The 19,758-nt window shown below is 52.1% G+C and overlaps 3 protein-coding genes across 3 annotated transcripts; 1 reads left to right on the forward strand and 2 right to left on the reverse strand.

Moving 5' to 3' along the window:
* Positions 1 to 1,410: 1,410 nt before the first annotated feature.
* Tmem249 (transmembrane protein 249) lies at positions 1,411 to 3,917 on the reverse strand. Its single transcript, XM_051159346.1, has 5 exons — positions 3,900 to 3,917; positions 3,181 to 3,331; positions 2,870 to 2,964; positions 2,311 to 2,772; positions 1,411 to 1,994 (listed from the first exon to the last, which is right to left on the reverse strand). Exons 1-5 carry the CDS (start codon positions 3,915 to 3,917, stop codon positions 1,812 to 1,814), a joined length of 909 nt encoding a protein of 302 aa, XP_051015303.1. The 3' UTR covers positions 1,411 to 1,811.
* Positions 3,918 to 4,374: 457 nt separating this feature from the next.
* Fbxl6 (F-box and leucine rich repeat protein 6) lies at positions 4,375 to 7,526 on the reverse strand. The gene is made up of 9 exons (XM_051159815.1): positions 7,091 to 7,526; positions 6,503 to 6,661; positions 6,333 to 6,396; positions 5,898 to 6,029; positions 5,707 to 5,814; positions 5,514 to 5,627; positions 5,211 to 5,442; positions 4,886 to 5,132; positions 4,375 to 4,634 (listed from the first exon to the last, which is right to left on the reverse strand). The coding sequence occupies exons 1-9, from the start codon at positions 7,480 to 7,482 to the stop codon at positions 4,475 to 4,477; spliced, it is 1,608 nt and encodes a 535-aa protein (XP_051015772.1). The 5' UTR covers positions 7,483 to 7,526; the 3' UTR covers positions 4,375 to 4,474.
* Positions 7,527 to 8,055: 529 nt separating this feature from the next.
* Positions 8,056 to 10,413, forward strand: Slc52a2 (solute carrier family 52 member 2). Its single transcript, XM_051159816.1, has 3 exons — positions 8,056 to 8,236; positions 8,329 to 9,202; positions 9,292 to 10,413. Exons 1-3 carry the CDS (start codon positions 8,107 to 8,109, stop codon positions 9,446 to 9,448), a joined length of 1,161 nt encoding a protein of 386 aa, XP_051015773.1. The 5' UTR covers positions 8,056 to 8,106; the 3' UTR covers positions 9,449 to 10,413.
* The last annotated feature ends 9,345 nt before the right edge of the window (positions 10,414 to 19,758 follow it).

A 19,758-nucleotide genomic window follows, 5' to 3' on the forward strand; every position in this document is an offset into this window, starting at 1 on the left:
TCTGTAAAAATAAAATAAAAATAAAAAATACTAAGTACTTTCCCCCAGCAACCTCAGGCCTAACTCACCTTAGAACTCTTACTCCCATCCTGGTCATGCTTCCTCACGGTCCTTCCAAGGCAGAGCCAGGTTGGGACTGCTGAAGCACCTGGCTTTGCACGCAGTATCAACCCTGACCGCAGCTTTTCCAACATGCGACCCCTACTGCTGACTCTGTGTTCTGTTCCTGTGGAGCACCCAGGTGAACCCCAGTACCCAGGCCAGAAACCCGGGGCCTCACAAGTGGCCTTGCTGCCCAGTCTGGACCTAGCCGTAAACCCTCCAGCTGACTCTTTATATCCCTTGCAACTTTGGAGCTCCCACTCCTTTCCCTGCTCACAGAGCCCCTTGTTGAACTTGGCATTTTTTTCCCCATTGTCCTGACTAGCAATTTGGAACTTTCCAAGGATGTTTCTTGTCCACCATCCTTTCCTCTTTGCTGCCTCCTCCTTCTCCTCTTCTCCCCCCCCCCCCTTTTTTTTTCTGTCCTAGCAGATTGATGGAATCCATGCCTTGCATATGCCAGGCAAATGTTCCACTGTGAGCTACACCCTATACTCCAGATCCCCGACTTTGTAAGCTAAACTACCTTCATACAATTGATCCTCCAGCCTCTACCTTCTGGCTGGGGAAAAATAAAGGTTTTCCACTATGCCTAACCCCTTAGTGACCTTTGTTATTGTTGAGACAGGGTCTCGTGTAGCCCAAGGCTGGCTTGAAATTTACTATGTGTAGGAGGATGACCTTGAACTTGATCTTCCTGCTTTCACCTCCCCAAAACTGGAATTACAGATGTGTTCCATCAAGTCCTTAACCGCATTTAAAAAAAAATGTATTTATTATTATGTATACAGTGTTCTACCTGCATGTACACCTGCAGGCCAGAAGAGGGCATCACATCACATTATGGATGGTTGTGAGGCACCATGTGGTTGCTGGGAATTGAACTCAGGACCTTTGGAAGAACAGTCAGAGCTGTTAACCTCTGAGCTATCTCTCGAGCTTCCCTTAATGACATTTTAACAAGGGCTCTAGGTTTCATCTTGCGGCTCTGCAAATTATGTAGTTAGTCCAGGTATCAGGGACACATACCAACCTGTTGACCACAGAGCCAGGTGGACAATGGGACATGGGGTTCCCATGGCAGCACCAGGCACCAGAAGGCCTCAGATGCTAGTGTGTTCTCCCAGACAAGGGAACGCATCAGGAACACAAAGTTTATGTCATGGTGGGCTTGGCACCCTGGCTGAGAACTCTGGGAGCCAAGTGTGTGCAAGTAACATTGGGGTACACAGTCCTGATTGTACCAGAAGGCCCAGGGCATATCATCTGATTGTGCCCCAATAACACTGCTAGCTGGACAAGGGTCAGGTTCCTAAGTCAGACAGACCAACCATATTCTAGTTCCTGGGTTTCACTGGTTAGCACCAATTTACCATTGCTGGCTACGAGGGCCAGGAAGGACTGAGCCTGGGGATGACTTCAGGCTCTCAGAGGGCTGGTTACATCTCCCCTCTTCCTCCAACCCAAACTCTGGGATTTGCTCCAGCAGCTGGAAAGCATGGGATCCCCAGGCCCTGGAAGGTCCATGCTAGAGGAAGACCCTGAAAGGAAGCCCTCTCCAAAACAGACAGACAGAAAACCTCCTGGCTGGAGGCTGAAGTAGCTTTAGTTTAAGAGGAAGGCCAGAAGGTGGGGCTGGCTGGCAGTCCCTCCAGGATAGGGGTAAGGGACAGTGTAGTAAAAAAGAGGATGGGGTTCAGGCTCCAGGGTTACACATCCAGGTCGCTGACGCTTGGCTTAGTGTAGACTTGTGCTTTTCGCTGCACAATGCCAGGGCTAAAGGTAGCCGCCAGTGGCCAGTGGCGGACCATGTGACGGTAGGAGGAGGTCAGGTAGTCAAAGTAGTTGATGTTGAGTTTCCTGGCAATGTGCCGGCCCAGGAATTCCATTTGCTACGAATAAATGAATGGACAGCCAGCTCTCCGTTCGCCAGGAGAAGATCCCGTCCAACCCCTGCCCACAATTCCCAGTGCTCCTGCCACCCTTGGCGGAGCGGAGGTCTCAGTAGGGGAACTGTGATATATTTACCCTCTGAGTGCAAAACTGCTCCATCCAAGAACTCTAAGCAGTAGTTGGTATCTTTTTGGTGGGGAGTGGGGAGTGGGGCGGGGAGAAGTGGAGGGAAGGGGAAGGACTGGGGGCGCTGTGAGGGTAGGGGGCGGGGTTGTGAGGGTAGGGGGTGGGGTGCGGGGTTGGGACAGGACCCACCTCATAGCGGTCTGACAGCTGCACCAGCACAAGTGGCTCTAGGCTTTGGCCACAGAGGACCAGCTGGAAGAAGCACCGTCCATAGGCTGCCAAACAGATGAGCAACTGAGCAAGGGAGGGGAGGAAACCCAACCTCCTGCAGCCTAGGGGGTAGGATGGTAGGGGCGGGGCCTTGAAGGGGGGAGTGCCCAGATGGGACTGTTGGCCCCTCCCAGCTCTGAATCCTTGCCCCTCTCCCTCTGTCCCTCTCCTATCCCAGGCATCACCATCAGAGCTGAGTGCCAGGCGCACATAGACCAGATGCATTGGCCCCTGACATACAGTTCGGCCACTGATGGAGAAGTGGTACATGCCACGCGTGTGGTTCAGCACTAGGCGGCGCCGGGGCAATGAGGAGACCGCCAGCCACAGACCTATAGCCATGCCATAGGCTGGAAAGCACCAGGTCGACTGCTCCTCCACCTGTGGGCCCCAGGGATTAACGGAGGTGAGTTTTGGCAAGAGGCTCCAATGTGGTCCTCACGCAGAGAGGTGTAAGGTCGGACGCAGGGACTCTGACCTCCGTCAAGATGTCAAAGGCGATCAGAACAAAGCAGAAGATAAAGAGCAGTGTCCCCTTCCAGAGCGTGTCCAGGTAGTACTCGAGCACAAAGACTGAAGACAGCATGACAAGGCAGGTGAGAGCAGCTGGGAGCTGTCCATAGGCACGGGACAGTGCCAGGGATTTGGGGGAAAGGGCCCACCCGGTGGAGGTCCTCCATGCTACCACAGTGTCCGCACTCACAGGTGCACCTGCCTACCCTAACCCATCCAGGCTTCAGCCAGCCTCTCCATTCCTGGGAACCTGGCCATGCCCAGTGCCCTGCCCACCATCTGGCTGCTGCTGCTGGAAGGGGTAAAAACTGTTGCTCTTGAGGCGACTGGCTAAGTGACGCTCATTAGAGGAGAAGCCTAGGGCCCAGAGATGGAAGCGGTTGGCAACAGCAGATAGGGGGCCAGCAGTCTGAGGCTCCTTGGGGACCTAGTTAGGTAGATCTGGTTAGAGCTAGTCAGCACACAGCTCTGCCCACTGCCACCACCCACTGCCTTTATCAGGGCTCCAACCCGAGGCAATTCCAGGGCTGCAGTTCAGGGAAGAGTAAGAGCTGCCAGGTAACAGTAGGGTCCAGGCTGGGTGGACTGGGTTCTAGAAGCCAAGGCTCAAGGGTTCTAGAAGGGCTGGTCTATTGACCACACCTCGCTTAGTGAACATGCAGTCCCTGGTCAGTCTCTACTACCTGGAAGGCAGCATGGCTTCTTCATGGCTGGATAGCCTAAGCCAATTCTGCCAACACTGTCACCTCATGGATTCTGGGGGCTGGCTGACAAGGCCTCTGTGCCTTCCCCCGTACCCCCACTATTTTACACCTCACTGCCTATCCTATCCTCAGACAACTGTGTCCCAAGGGTGGAGTTCACACAGTCCAAGAGTTAACCGCTGAAGTGAGCAAAGACACTGCAAACCTGAGAGCCAGTCACATACATATAGGCCCTGGGCTGTTGGAGCCCACTCCATCACGTATAGCCCTGTTCCTCACCCTACGACTTACTCTGACATGTTGGTTCATGCTTGTAAGCCTGGGAGGCTGAGATAGGTGGATTACTGTCAGTTTGAGGTCAGCCTAGGCTACACTGTGAGTTGCAAACCAGCCTAGATTAGTGTGAGTAGAATCTCAAAACAATGAAGGATGCTGAACGTGGTGGCGCACGCCTTTAATCCCAGCGCTTGGGAGGCAGAGGCAGGCAGATCTCTGTGAGTTCGAGGCCAGCCTGGTCTACAAAGCAAGTCCAGGACAGCCAAGGATACACAGAGAAATCCTGTCTCAAAAAACAAACAAAACAAAACAAAGGCCTGTACAGAATTCCTAAAAATACTTTACTGTGCCCGGTGGCAGTGGCAGCAGTATGGTGCACGCCTTTAATCCCAGTATTTGGGAGGCAGAGGCAGACAGACCTCTATGACAGCCTGGTCTACAGAGTGAGTTCTAGGACAACCAGGACTGCCCAGAGAAACCCTGTCTCAAAAAGCAAAACAAAATAACAACAACAACAAATACTTTATTATAACAAAATCTCAAACATTCTAAGTGAAAAGGGGGAGGGAGAAGGCTGGTAGGTGACTGAGTTAAGTGGACTCTCTGGAAGAGGGTGGGCTTGTAAGTAGCTGCTCTAGACACCACTGGACTTCCTCTGGCCCCCGGTAGGCACGCTTCAGACCCCGGGGGAGGCAACGACAGGACTCCAGATTGAGATACAGCAACCCTGGGCAACTGCTAATCACAGAACTGTGGAACAGGCAGGTCATGTGAAAGTGAGCTGTTGGCCAGGGAGCCCTGTCCACCCTCACTTTACCCCAGGCTTACAACCCATAGCCAGCCAGGCCCAAGCCTAGTACTCTTCCCCAAGTAGAAGTCTGACCAGTGCCTACAACCCTCACCCCTGGAAATATGAAGCCAGGGAGCATACCTCTGGCCCCCAAATCAGACCTGGCAGCAAGCAGTATGAGATTCAGAGAACTAGAGAAAGACACACTGACCTGACTGTACTTGGTGTGACACGGGTACCCCTTAGGTTGAGGGAGCACAAGGCTGGGTGTAAGCCCCCAGAGGTGCCTGAGAAAACAGCTAGGGCCTGTTCCAAGTCTTTCTCGCTGAAGCCTTGGCCACTGAAGTCCAGCTCTCTCAGGGTGTGATACCACTTCTGGGTCAACAAGAGGCTGTCCTTCTTAGCTACAGTCAACCCATCGGACATGCCGTATAGGCCCAGGTACAGCTGCTCCAGCTCTGAGATGAGAGAACTGAGTGTGAACAGCAGGCAGGCAACGAGCCCACATCCCACCCTACCACTCAAGGCTAGCTGACCTTGACACGGTAAATCACACAGGCCAGTAGGAGTGATCCGAGCACAGCCTCGAAGATCCAGTAGGCGAAGTTTGGGAGAGCGATGGAGCAAGCGGCCCAGAACCTCGTTGCTCACAAAGCTGCAGGCGGAGCCAGCCAAGCAGAGCTCCTCGAGACTGGGGAAGCCTGGTCCCTGGGGTACCCCTCGTCCACAAGGCTTGGGAAGCCAAATCAGATTCAGGAGCCGTAGCACCTGGGAGTTGGGAAAAGGGACAGGCTGCAGACAGGAAGATGAGTGGCAGGCGGGAGGTGGGGCTTATATACCTGCAGCTGGGGGCAGCTTTTCTGCAGAGCCTCCACAGGCAGCTGCAGGGGTGTGCTGTTGCAGTTCATGCCAGTGCTGACCTCCAGGACTTGAAGCTGGGGGCAGCAGCTGCCCTGTAATGATGGGGAAACACAGCAGGTCGAAGGCCCGGCCGTCCCCACTCACCTCTCTTCCCACCCATCACCAACCTACCAGCAGCGCACCCAAGATGGCTGTTGTCTGGGAACTGTAGGTCAGCCACAGCTTACGCATTCGGGACCCTGCCTCCTCCAAGAAGTTCACCACAGCTGTGGACTCCACCTAGGGATCCAGCACAGGGGTGTGTGGTTCACCTCACAGAAGGCCCCGGGCTATTTCAGGGCCCCTTGGGGGAAAGGACTCACCATGGAATGGTGTAGGTCCAGACTGTGGAGCTGGCAGCAGGCTTTCGCTAACGTGACCAGAGTGTCAGCAGTCACATTGTGGCAGTCTGAAAGCTTGAGGAAGGTGAGCCGAGGACAGAACTTGCTAACCAGCTGTGGAGAGAGAGAGAGAGGGGGGCGGGGGAGGAGGCCGCCCAGGGTTGGGAAGGGCAGCAGGTAAAGGCCTAGAGGGACACTGGTGATCATGACAAGCCCATCCTATGACCCCAGCTATTGACTCCAGTCTTTCTGTGCCAGGCCTACTTGGGTGCCTTTTCCTCTGGCAACTTCCTACCTAAGGTGCTAGCAAGCCAGAACTGGGCAGGCGGGCAGACATCTCTGTGGGACGGCACCAGAGCACTCCCCGCTAGAAGACAAGTGTCACAGCCAATGTGCAGGGCAGTCTCAAGCTCTCACCTCCAACACAGAGTGTACTTGAGATTTCCAATGGATGAGGGTCAACCTCTGGAGCTGTGAGAACCTGGGCGACAGCAAGGCCCAGTTGTGCTGGAGTCCTTAACCCTGCCCAAGAGTGATGCACGGAACCACAGGCAGAGGAAGGAAGGAAGATGACAAGGAACCCTCACCGATTGGGTATGAGCCACTCCAGGGAAGCAAGAAGCTTCTTCTCTGCCTTAAGGTTGCCCTTGGCAGCTCGGCCAACCAGCCGGGGTGACAGGGTCACAGTATGCCAGAGCGAAGGATGAGAGGTGGCTTCATGCCAGTGGCGGCAAACGCGTGCAGCCCTGGGAGAACAGACAGTTCGCTTGAGAGTGTGTAGCCTTTTGTGGGCGATACCTGCAATAAAGTGTCTTAGGAGTGGCATAGCTGCCCTTGCAACTTGCAACGCAGCTGTCTCAAAGCTAGGCTTTGGGGGGGTGGGGGCTCCAAGTGGAGACAGGTGCTGGAGCACTCGTGTACGCCCATTAAGATGCTTTGCCCCGCCAGGTGTGGTGGCGCACGCCTTTAATCCAGCACTCGGGAGGCCGAGGCAAGCGGATCGCTATGAGTTCGAGGCCAGCCTGGTCTACAAAGCGAGTCCAGGCCAGCCAAGGCTACACAGAGAAGCCCTGTCTCGAAAAACAAAAACAAACAAAAAGATGCTTTGCCCCTTGCCTTGCAGCACCACCCGCTCGGTGGGCCAGTCTATACCTCAGCAGGCGCTAATAGTGTACCTGCCAAGGAAGGGCATGGGCCCATGAGCTGCAACCAACAACCCGAAAATATGCACCAGGACTTCTAAGGGAATACGGTCTCCCCAGCCGGAGTCCGAGCCCTGATCCGGTGACGGATCCGGTCGGGGTTTGATCCTTGGCTTGGCTGCAGCCTTGGGGCCGCGGGCCGGTGGCCTCGGAGCGCGGCGAGGGGCGCGCCTGTGCGCACGACCGCGGGTAGGCTCCAGGTCCGGCAACACGAGCAGCATGCTGTCCGCTTGCAGCAGGTGGTACCCAGAACCGCGAGGTGCCAGCCGGTCCCACCACCAGTCCTCGGCCGAGCGGGCCCGCGCGTAGGGCCGCTTGGAGCCCGGAGCTCGACGCCGAACTCTCCCAGAGGCCACTGGAGCCATAGCCCGCGGAGTTCTGCTAAAGCGGAAGGTGGGTAAGTAGGCTAGGAGGAAGGGGCGTGTCCCTCAGGCCCTCTACTATCCTAACTTCCGGGGGTGGGACTTCCGTCGCGAGTCCGGCTGGTTCCAGGAGCTGAGCGGCGGGCTCCTGGTGCTGGGCGGGCAGCTCCGACCCCACGCCCCCGATGGTCTGCGTTGGAGCTTTGGGTAAAGCCAGCCAGCCACGCCACGCCCCGAGCCATGCGAGCTGCCTGAAGTTCGCTGTCTAGTTTGGTTTAGCGGCTCTGAGACTTGGTCCTCCGCAAGCAAAGACTACTTCTCCTTCCCTGGTCCTCCTTCCCGGAGCCACGTTTTAGGCCAGCTTCTTGCCTCCACCACCTGTCGATCTTGTTCTGTGGGGTCCCGGGGCAGGCCCCTTGGTACGTGCAGCTCCTGATCCACCTGCAGCCTCCCTCCGAGTGCCTTGGTTTTGCAATCCGTTCATCTCAGTCCACTTGCATTTTTTTTGTTTCCCTCCAGCTGGAAGAAGTTTGGCTTCTAGAATAACTTAGTGAAGCTGTGGACCTGCGTGGGGGGAAAGAGCGGATTGTTAGCTGTGTTTTGTCCTGGAGAGCCTCTTTTGACCTAATGGCAGCACCTCCGTTGGGCCGCCTGGTGCTGACCCATCTGCTGGTGGCCCTTTTCGGCATGGGCTCCTGGGCTGGGGTCAACGGGATCTGGGTACAGCTGCCTGTAGTGGTGAAAGAGCTCCCGGAAGGTGAGTGAAGAGCAGCGGGCGGGGGTAGGCTGCTGCTGTTGCTCTTTGTTCCCTAGCCTGGTGTACTTACACGTCTCCTTCCTCCCCTGCAGGTTGGAGTCTCCCATCGTACCTCTCCGTGCTTGTGGCGCTGGGGAACCTGGGTCTGCTGCTGGTGACCCTATGGAGGCATCTGGCCCGCGGCAAGGGCGAGCGGGTCCCCATCCAAGTGGTGCAGGGGCTAAGCATAGTGGGCACAGCTCTGCTGGCCCTTCTGTGGCACCATGTGACCCCAGTGGCAGGGCAGCCCCACTCTGTGGCTTTCCTAACACTGGCGTTTGTACTGGCACTGGCCTGCTGTGCTTCTAATGTCACTTTCTTGCCCTTCCTGAGCCACCTACCACCTCCCTTTTTACGGTCTTTCTTCCTGGGTCAGGGCCTGAGTGCTCTGTTGCCCTGTATGCTAGCCCTGGTGCAGGGGGTGGGCCGCCTTGAGTGCCTGCCTGTGCCTGCCAATGGCACCACTGGGCCTTCTATCAAGTTGTCTCCCATCAACTTCCCTGAGCGCTTTTCTGCCAGCACTTTCTTCTGGGTGTTGACTACCCTTCTGGGCAGTTCAGCTGCTGCCTTCCAAGGTCTCCTGTTACTACTGCCATCACTGTCATCTGTACCCACAGTGGGTACAGGGCTTCAGATAGAGTCGCCAGGAACAGAGGAGGAAGAGGCCTCACCGTTGCAGGATCCACCAGGCCAGGTGGCGGGCACTATTCCTAGCCCAGACCCTAATTCCTACCAGCTGTTCTCCTTCCGAAGTGCCTGTCTACTGGGGCTGCTGGCTGTCACCAACGCGCTGACCAACGGTGTGCTGCCTGCTGTACAGAGCTTTTCCTGCCTGCCCTATGGGCGCCTGGCCTACCACCTGGCTGTCGTACTGGGTAGCTCAGCCAACCCCCTTGCCTGCTTTCTGGCCATGGCGGTGCTGTGCAGGTGCACATGGGCCCCCAAGCCCCTGCGGGGAGGAGCTGAAGGTGGGCCCACGGCCTGGCACAACCTGACTCTCAGCCCATCTTCCGCAGGTCTCTGGCAGGGCTGTATGGTCTATCTCTCCTGGGCACGCTCTTTGGAGCCTACCTGATGACACTGGCAGTCCTAAGTCCCTGTCCTCCTCTGGTGGGCACCTCAGCAGGTGTGGTCCTCGTGGTGAGTATAATGGGTGGCGTGAAGCAGGAATAGGGCTTGTCTCAGGGCAAGGGGATTTGGTGCCCGGCCTGCTGCTGCAAAACTCCGTTCTTCCCCCACTTCCAGGTGCTCTCATGGGTACTGTGCGCAGGCCTGTTCTCATACGTCAAGGTGTCGGTCAGTTCCATGTTGCACAGTGGAGGCCGGCCAGCATTGCTTGCAGCTGGTGTGGCAATTCAGGTGGGCTCTCTGCTGGGTGCCATCGCCATGTTCCCTCCCACCAGCATCTATCAAGTATTTCAAAGTAGGGAGGACTGCGTGGACCAGTGTGACCGTTGAACCTGGATGTGTGGGACTTATTTCGCACTTGTCTCCCCCCGGCACCCATGGCCCAAGGTGGTCTGTCTCCCTACTCAGAGATATACTCATGGATATCACACACTCCATAAGAGACCTGGCTTTTGCAGAAAGACCAGAGTGAGGACCAAAGAGCAGGCCTGGATCCAGGCATAGGTTAGGGGCTTTGGCCTTCACCTTGGGACCTTTGTGGGATTTGCACAATAAAACATCTTTCTCCAGCGGGTTGTTAATCCCATGAACACAGCTCCCTGGGCCAGGTCTATTTCCCTCTATAGGAGTTACGTCTTCCCAAGATCCTGGTGAAACTTCTGGGCGGGCATTCACCCACCCGCCTAGTTGCTTTCCCAGGGCCTTGGGTGACCCCAGGACTCCTGCCACCATTGCTTTTTTTAGAACTACCTTGGGAGATGAAGGCCAACTCCCAGGGCCCACATGGAGCAGAAACAGTATAATGCCTCTAGTCGGCTCGGAGTTGGCTGAATAAGCACAGAGCCACTGCTCCATGGCACATCTTGAGGGTGTAAGGGTCTGACGTGCTTGGGAAGTCATCCAACCTGGCTACCCAAGACCCTCCTGCCAAGATAATTTTATCTTCATGGGTGTTTTGCCTGAGGAGGTCAGAAGAGGGTGTCTGATCCCCTGGAACTGCAGTTATAGGCTGCTGTGAGCTGCCATGCAGCTGCTGGCAATGGAAGCATGGCCCTCTGGAACAGCAGCAGGTGCCCTTGAACACTGAGCCTTCACTCAAGGCCCAGGAGCTGTTTTTTAAGTTTCCAGCCCTCTCAGGACCTTTCAGCTTGAGAGCATTGCTTACCAGCCCTCCAGTCACTGACTCCGAGTTTCCTTAGTGAAAGCCCCCAAAGGCCTCTGTTCAGGTAGACACATTGTAGCTGTCTTCCACCCAAACGCCTGGAAGATGGCTGCTCATAATCAGCCTGGGCCCTTGCCCGGTGGCATCTGTCAGGTTTCTGGGCTGAGTGGATCTAAGGCTCTCATACAAAGGGCTGGAGGCCTCGGGTAAGGACTGAAAAGATCCTGTGAACCAGGAGAGGGAAATGAGGACTTGGGGCAAGGGCCTGGGCTTCTGTCTTCTTTCTGTCTCATGGCAGACAGGAGAGAGAAGCCTGTGGGGGAGGCAGGACACCAAGTGTGTCCCAGTGTGACTAGAATGGTATGAACTGTCACCCTCACAGGATTTCAGTGGGAGAAAGGGGGTTCCCATCCTTGCTGCTTAAGTCCTTCCAGGTCATCTTTCTGTCCTTGGCTTGGCCACCTGGCTTTGTTTTCCTCCCCCTCCCCCCAGCCCCCATATATAGTCGGGACCACCTAAGCAGGTGATTTCCTAAGCACCTGTGATTTCCTAAGAGTTCTTGTGGCTCAGAGGAGCAGGGGTGGCCAATGGTGGTGTGCCAGAGTCACACAAGTGATACCCGTATTAAGGTTGAACTCTACAGAACCCTTGTTCCAGTAACCCTCTTCCCCTTTTGTACTCTGCCCCTTGTCCCTGGTCAGCACCCATGCCTAGAGCCCGCCCTCCTCTGGCCACTTGAGGTTAGAGACTGGTAGGACTATTTCCCAGTGCCTTTTCTTGCTTTCCTCGGGTCAGTGATCAGGCAGCAGTCCCTGCCCTTTGCTCACATGTGCTTCTGCGCAAGGTGTGCTAGACCCAGGAGCCACAGGGCAGCATGGTCTTCCTGGAGAGAAGAGTGTGGGTGCTTCAGACCTCGGCCAGCCTGAGCTAGAAGTAGGCGGTTTGAGGAAGCCAACTGCTCTTTGAAGTTCTAGTGCCTTTCCTGTCCTGCCACAGAAAATCAGGCAAGGGTCAAAAAAACAGGATGGAAAACAACAGGTCCAGGACAGAGGCGAGGTCGTCTGCCAAGTCCATGGGTATCCATGACAGACAGGATAGCCCACCATCCAGACCTCTGAGCCCTGGGCTGGGAGGGTTGGAGGACACCCCACAGGAAGGTAGCTGCCAAAGGAGGGCTTGTCCCAGAAGGCAGTCCCTCGAGTGCTGAGCCACACTCCCTCGGTTTTTCGTGTAACCACCATGAATGTTCCTTTGGCTTCTAGAAGTCAGAAAAGGGCCGTTCACAGGTAGCCTCTTTTCCTGGGTGTGAGAGAACCCGTGATGCGGGGACAAGGCTTGACTTTGTGGAACTGAACAACTGACATTAATGCCTTCACCTTCTTGGGTTCTCAGCCCACTGAGTCCCCAGGAGCTGTAGGTTCTGATACAGCTGCAGATGTGACAGGCTTTCAAACATGCTCAGAGACTGAACCTGACTTGGGGACACAGGACAGTGCTTTAAGGGCCATCACACATAGGGGTTACCCCCCACTTTTATGATGCTGGAAGACAAGCAAGAGGGGTGTGGGCATCAGTGGGTCAGGAAATGGTCGCTTTGGCCCTGCCCACCCATCTTACCTCCTGGGGAATCATGGGGCTGGCTTCCCTTTGCTCACACAGCTTCCAAGGCTCCAAATCTAGTGCTCATTGTAATTTTCTCTCTTCCTTTTCTCCTCTACCCCTCCACCTTTCTTTCCTTCCCTCTTTTTAAAAAAATGTTTTTAAAATATTTATGTGCATCGGTATTTTTTCCTTCATGTATGTCTGCCTAAGGCTTGTCAGATATTGAAGTTGCAGACAGTTGTGAGCTGCCGTGTGGATGCTGGGAATTGAATCCTGGTCCTCTGGAAGAGCAGTCGGTGCTCTTAACCACTAAGCCATCTCTCCAGCCCTTTCTCTTTTCTTTTTTTAAAGGTGAGATTTCAAGTAGCCCAGGCTGGCTTCAAACTTACCGTGTAGCTGAGGACAGTCCTGCCTTGAGTTCTGGGACTACAGGTGAGCACCACCATGCCAGTTTACCCAGTGCTAGGGATTGAATTCAAGGCACTGTGTATGTTAGGCAGGCAGTTCTCTGTGATTCTTTTTATCCTATATGACTTGAACTATAGGAGCCAAACCGGGGTATAGCTCTGAGGTAGAGTGCTTGCCCAGAATGTGCACAGCTCCGTGTTCAGCTTCCAGCACTGCAAAACAAAAGCAAAGCAATTGAGCCAGGCGTGATGGCACGCATACTTTTAATCCCTGCACTTGGAAGGCAGAGGCAGGTGGATCGCTGTGAGTTCGAGGACAGCCTGGTCTACGAAGAGAGTCCAGGACAGCCAAGGCTAAACAGAGAAACCCTGTCTCGAAAAAATATAACACTTGGTGGGGAGAGAATGGGGAATGCTTATTGGGTCCAGAGTTCATGCTGTAAGAGTCCTAGGGGTGGATGGTGGTGGTGGTCACACCACATTCCGCATGTTTTTGAAGCCACTGGCCTGTACTTTGGAAGTGATTTATTCCCAGAACTTGGGAGGCAGAGGCAGGTGGGTCTCCGTTAGTTTAAAGCTAACCTGATCTACACCGTGAGCTCTAGGACCTAGGCCTACATAGAGAGACCTTGTCTCAACACACACACAAACAAAGTGGTTAAGATAATGAAATTTTTCTTTTGTTTTGTAACAATCTCCTATATCTTAGCCTGGTATTTTGTTTGTTGTTTGTTTGTTTGTTGTTTGTGAGATAGTCTCACTGTAGACTGGGCTGGCTTGGGTCTCACATATCTCTGCCTGTCTCTGCTTCAATGCTGGGATCAAAGACATGTGCCACCAGACTTTGCAAAAGAGTTATCTTTTAGTGCTATCAAATACTTACAGATGAAAGAAAGAACAGCACAGATGGAATTTTCTTCAAAGTAACCTGGCAGCGGGTGTGTCATGGCTTAGTGTAGGATAGGCAGAAGCAAGTGGATTTCTGGAGTTCAAGCCCAGCTCTGTCTACATATTTATAGGCTAATTACTAAGAAAATAACTTTAAAATGCAGAAAGAAATAACAAAGTGGGACAGTTGAGGCAGATGTGTTGGCGCAGTCCTGTGATCCTACCATTCAGTAGGCTGAGGCAGCAGGATTGCCATGAGTTGGAGGCCAACTGGAGCTATAGATGAGACCCTTTTCAAGAAACAACTAAACTGGGTGGTGGTGGCACACGCCTTTAATCCCAGCACTCAGGAGGCAGAAGCAGGTGGATCTCTGTAAATTCCAGGCCAGCCTGGTCTACAGAGTGAGTCCAGGACAGCCAGGGCTACACAGAGAAACCCTGTCTCAAAAAACCAAAAAAATAAAATGTTAATTAAACCCCAACTCTACTTAAAACAAATAAACAAAAAACACAGACATCCTCCTCCAGGGCCTAGCCAGATAAGTGTAGTCCTCACCCATCTTCAAGGAAGTTTTTTTTTGTTTTGTTTTGTTTGTTTGTTTGTTTGTTTGTTTGTGGCAACAGATGGAGACCATTATAGAAAACCACAGCCGATAAAAATGCAGTGTGGAGCTCAGTCCCAAATGATACCCAGCACAACTCCCACACCTAAGGTTAAGGGAACATTGTGGACTGTGGTGAGCCACCACGTGGTTCTGGGAACCAAACCTGGGTTCTCTGTAAGAGTGCCAAATATAGACAGGCACGGTGGTGCACACCTTTAATCCCAGCACTCGGGAGGCAGAGGCAGGTGGATCTCTGTGAGTTCTAGGCCAACCTGGTCTATAAAGCGAGTCCAGGGAGGCCAAGGCTACATAGATAAACCCTGTCTTGAAACAAAGAAAAAAAAAAAAAAGAAAAGTTCTTGCCGTACGTGCTGGCAAATGTTTTGTCAATTTGACACAAGTCCAGGCCATTTGAGAAGAAGAAACCTCAATTGAGAAAACGCCTCCACCAGACTGGCCTGTGGGACATTTTCTTGATTGATGATTAATGTGGGAGAGACCAGTTCACTTTGGGGTCACCCTTGAGCAGGTGGTCATGAATAGTGGTAAGAAAACAGCCTGAGCAAGCCTTGAGGAGCAAGCCAGTAACCAGCACTCCTTCATGGCCTCTGCTTCAGTTCCTGCCTCCAGGTTCCTGTCCTGGCTTCCCTGGATGTCAGGCTATTGAAGCTGGGAGATAAGATAAACCCTCTCCTTCCCAAGTTACCTTGGTCATAGTGTTTTATCAAAGTAGTAGAAACCTAACTAAGACATACAATCAAGAAGACTTGAGTCCAGAACCCGTGTGAAGCTGGACCCTCCAGCCTACATATGTAATCCCACCGTTTCTATGGCAACAGAAGAGGTGGAAACAGGGCTGGAGAGATGGCTCAGAGGTTAGGAGCACTGGCTGCTCTTCAAAAGGTCCTGATTTCAAGTCCCAGCAACCACATGGTAGCTCACAACCATCTATCATGAGCTCTGGTGCCCCCTTCTGGCGTGCAGGTGTACATGCAGGCAGAACACTGTATACACAATAAATAGTAAAAACAGCAACAAAAAAGGTGGAAACAGGTGAGTCTCTACATTGACTGCCTGCAACTCCAGCTCTGGGAGATCCAGTGCCCTCTTATTGCCTCAGTGGGTAACCAGTCAACAATCGCACATGTGGTACACGTACATGGGTGACTATAGGGACTGTGCCCAGAACTGAGAAATGGTGAAGTACAACACACATACACATACGTCGGTGCACTCACACACAAAAAATGAAAACATAAATCTTAAAAAAAAAAAAAAAAAAAGGTCCAGGTGTGGTGGCACACACCTTTAATCCCAGCACTTGGGAGGCAGAGGCAGGTGGATCGCTGTGAGTTTGAGGCCAGCCTGGTCTACAGAGTTCCAGGATAGCCAAGGCTACACAGAGAAACCTGTCTTGAAAAACAAAAAACAAGGCCAGGCACCACGCACACCTTTAATGGCAGCGCTCAGAAGGCAAGAGACAGGTAGGTCTCTGTGACTCCAAGGCCAGTCTGGTCTACAAGTATGTTCCAGGCCAACCAGGCCTATGTACAGAGACGCTGTCTCAAAAATAAAATAAAATGGGGTGGGGTGGGGTGGGGGGCCGGGGAGGAAGAGGTCAGTGGATAAACTCCTCACCAAGCCTAAGAACTTGAGTCCAATCCTTGGGACCCACAAGGTAGGAGAAAACTGAATCCCACAAGTAGACTTCAACTTCCACTCCTGATAACATACACTCCCCCATACAAAATAAGATGTAATTTCAAAAAAAAAATTAAAGCTGGGAATAGTGGTACACACCCTTAATCCCAGCATATGAGACACAGTGTTTGTCTACAGCACATCCTTTTTTTATGGAAGGTTAGAGATGGCTCAGCAATTAATCAGAGGGTCAGAGGTCTGTAAGGTGGAAAATGCTTGAGCAGAGTCCTGGTAAGGGGAGGGAGTGGTTATGATAAGACACGAAAGGCAAGATTATGACATCACATGGTGTGGGAAGAGACAGGCACTAATGGTGATGGTGCTAACTGATGTCCCTGAGACAACGACATTCAAAGCTTAATGGCCTGTGACCTGGAAGATTCCGATTGTATCAGGTTAAGTAAGCAAGGAGCAAAACCAAGAATAATTACGCAAGTGAGGGGACCAGGAGAGAGGGTTGCCTGAAGGGCAACGCATTAAGATCATGGGTCTTGATCTTTGGCAGAGGGTGACAAGGAGAGAGAAGTTATTGTAGGGACTGTGCCCAGAACAGGGAAATGGTAAAGTGTAAAATAGATTTGTGTTGGTGTAGTGTTTAGAATCCCTTTTTTTTTTTTTTTAATTAAAAAAAATTTCTCTTGGCTTTTCCAGAGGGTTTCTCTGTGTAGACCTGTCTGGCCTAGACTCTCTTTGTAGAGCAGGCTGGCCTCGAACTCACAGCGATCCCCTACCTCCGCCTCTGAGTGCTGCGGTTACAGGTGTGCGCCATCACGCCTGGCTCATGTTTGGGTTCTTTGTTTTTCTTTCCCTCTTTGTTATTGACATGACAAGGTCCCACGTAGCCCAGGCTGGCCCCAGGCTGGCCTCAGACTCACTCTGTAGCCCATCTAGCTTTGAATTCCGAGGCTGAGCCTTAGCCTCTCAAGTGCTAGAATTACAGGAGCACACCACCATGGCTGACTCATAATGCTGAAAAATGAAACCACAGTACGATTCTCAGGAGGACAGATATGTCTGAGGACAATGACTGTAAAGATGAGGGGGAAACTGAGCCAGGCGTGGAACAATGTTAAAGACATAAATTGTTAAAGACAGCGTTGTGAGCGAGGTGTGGTGGTGCACGCCTTTAATCTCAGCACCAGGAGGCAGAGGCAGGCGGATCGCTGTGAGTTCAAGGCCAGCCTGGTCTACAAAGCGAGTCCAGGACAGCCAAAATAACATAGAGAAATCCTGTCTCAAAAAACCAAAACCAAACAAACAATGTTGTGATTCAAAACACTCATACCAAAAAAAAAAAAAAAAATGAATACATGTTAAGGGAAAAAAAAAAGAGGGCTGGCAAGATGGTTCACTGGATAAAGGCACTTTGTCACTAAGCCTATGACCTGAGTTCAGGTTCCACATGGTTGAGAGAGAACCAAGTCATGCTGGGCAGTGGTGGCGCACTTCAGAGGCAGAGGCATGTGCATCTCTGAGTTCAAGGCCAGCCTGGTCTACAGAGTGAGTTCCAGGACAGCCAAAGCTACACTGAGAAACCCTGTCTCTAAAAACCAAAAATGGGAGAGAGAGAGAGAAACAGGTCTCATGTCTTGAGACACACACACACACACACAGGAAAAAAAAAAAAAACAGAAAAGAAAGAATTAGCCAGGCAGTGGTGGTGTACATCTTTAATCACAGCACTCAGAAGGCAGAGGTGGCTAAGTTTAAGGCCAGCCTGGTCTACAGAGCTACTTTTAAGACACCTAGGTCTACATGGAGAAACCCTGTCTCAAAAAAAAAAAAAAAGCTGTTACACAGAGAAACCCTGTCTTGAAAAACAAAAAGCAAAAAGAAAGAAAGAAAAAGACCATGGGTCTGAGGAATTGTTATGCCTTTTGTAAAGAGGCATAATTAGAACTTGAAGGACCCTGGTCCCCAAATTCAAGGCCTGATGAAAATTGTTAAGGATCTCCCATTGGGAACATGCTGGGAGCAGCAGCGTGTTCTCTGAGCTTTGTGTATCCATCCCTCTGGGGTGGCTGTGAAATCCTGACCTAAATCCTATGGGGTTTCCCAGATGCGGAAGTGTGGGACCCGGAACTAAGGCAGCCTGCTCAGTCTGCTGCTTTGCTCAGTTGCTCCACTGAAGCATCAGAATCGCGGTTTTGCCTGGGTGTGGTGTCACATGCTTTTAATCCCAGCACTTGGAAGGCAGAGGCAGGCGGATGGATGTGAGTTCGAGGCCAGCCTGGTCTACAAAGGGAGTCCAGGATAGCCAGGGCTACACAGAGAAACCCTGTCTCAAAAAACCAAAAACCAAAAACTAAAAAAAAAAAAAAAAGAAAGAAAAAAAAGATAAAATATATCTTAAACCATTGTCCTATCAGAGGCCCAAATCTTCCTATAGAAGGCTCACTTCCTGGAACTTATATAACCACAGGACAGGCACAGGGAGCCTTTCTGATCATTGCAAAGTCTTCATCTTAACCAACTGTGGATGTTTAAGCCACAAAATACCTCAGGACCTTCTTGAGCACAGCAGGATTTTTCAGACTCCCCGGGGGTTTCCGGCTTGGAGTAACAACTAAACAGGGCTGTGAGTGGACCAGGGGAAGAGCTGATAGATCAGAGACAAATGCATCTGCCCAGCCTCAGCGTCCCTAATCTTACTAACCTTTCTCTTCACATGCACAGAGAGCAATGGGAATCGCATTGCTTTACTTCAAATGCTGGACCCCTCAGTGCCATCACCTGTCTGGCTCTGTCATTAGATCTGGTGACACAGGTGGCTCAGTCTTGCTTTAATGCTCTGGCAGATGTAGCTTTCCTGGATGGGACATATTAACCCTGGGACAAAGTCCGATGGCTTACACACAGACACCCCACCCAGAATCTCAACGTGATGGGCTTCCATTGCACCCTAGAGAGCAGGGGCGAGGGCAGCGCTTCTCCCACAAACCCCAGAGCTCACCAGATAGTGTCGGCACAGGGCTTTAGTCCCAGCAGAAGCAGGTAGACCTCTGAGTCTCTGAGTTCGAGGCCAGCCTGGTGTACAGAGCAAGTTCCAGGACAGCCAGGTCTACACAGAGAAACCCTGTCTTGAGAAACCAAAAAATAGAGCTGGGTGTGGTGGTGCATGCCTTTAATCCCAGCACTCAGGAGGGAGACAGAGGCAGGCCGATTGCTGTGAGTTTGAGGCCAGCCTGGCCTATAAAGAGAGTCCCAGGACAGCCAGGGCTATTTATTATACAGAGAAACTCTGTCTCGAAACTGCTCCCCCCCCCCCAAAAAAAAAAAGAAAAACCAAAACAAAACCCCAGAGCTTGTTATAATCCTCACCAAACTTAAATCCTGCTGCCTTTATTGCCAGATCCAACCCTAACCTAACAGCAGCTTTCCTGTGTGGAGGGACTCCACCTCACCTGCACTGATGGATAATCCCTATGATATGACCCTCCGTCTGAGGCTACTTCCCTCACAGAGAGAAATGGTGTCTGGAGGTAGGCTACAGAATTTCAGAGGCTACAACAGTGAGGTTGACAGAGGTGATAGAATGTGGGTCCTTTGTTGGTAATTGCACATCATCCCGCAGAGAAGAAGTAATTGCTCTCACATGGAGGAGAGAGAGCCAGACATTTAGGTATGCTTCAGCCCATGATTCTGACCCTACTAGATGCCATCCGGATCTCTGTTGTTGTTGGTGTTGGTTTTTGTTTTTTGAGACAGGGTTTCTCTGTGTAGCCCTGGCTATCCTGGAACTTGCTCTGTTGGAGTTACAGGCTGTCGTGAGCTACCTGACATGGTTCCTGGAAACCAGACTTGCGTTCTCTGGAAGAGTGAAACACCCTTTTTGGTTGGTTGGATTGTTTTGATCTGAAGTAGATTTCCCTGGATACAGATGAAAAAAACATATATGTACCTGAAGAAGGCAATTCCTGGGGAAATATTAAGTGAAGATAGAAACTAGGCATAGTCGTGCTTAGGAGGCATGACAGTACAGAACTTTAA

This window comes from Acomys russatus, chromosome 17 (assembly GCF_903995435.1).
Source record: "Acomys russatus chromosome 17, mAcoRus1.1, whole genome shotgun sequence".
Lineage (NCBI taxonomy): Eukaryota > Metazoa > Chordata > Mammalia > Rodentia > Muridae > Acomys > Acomys russatus.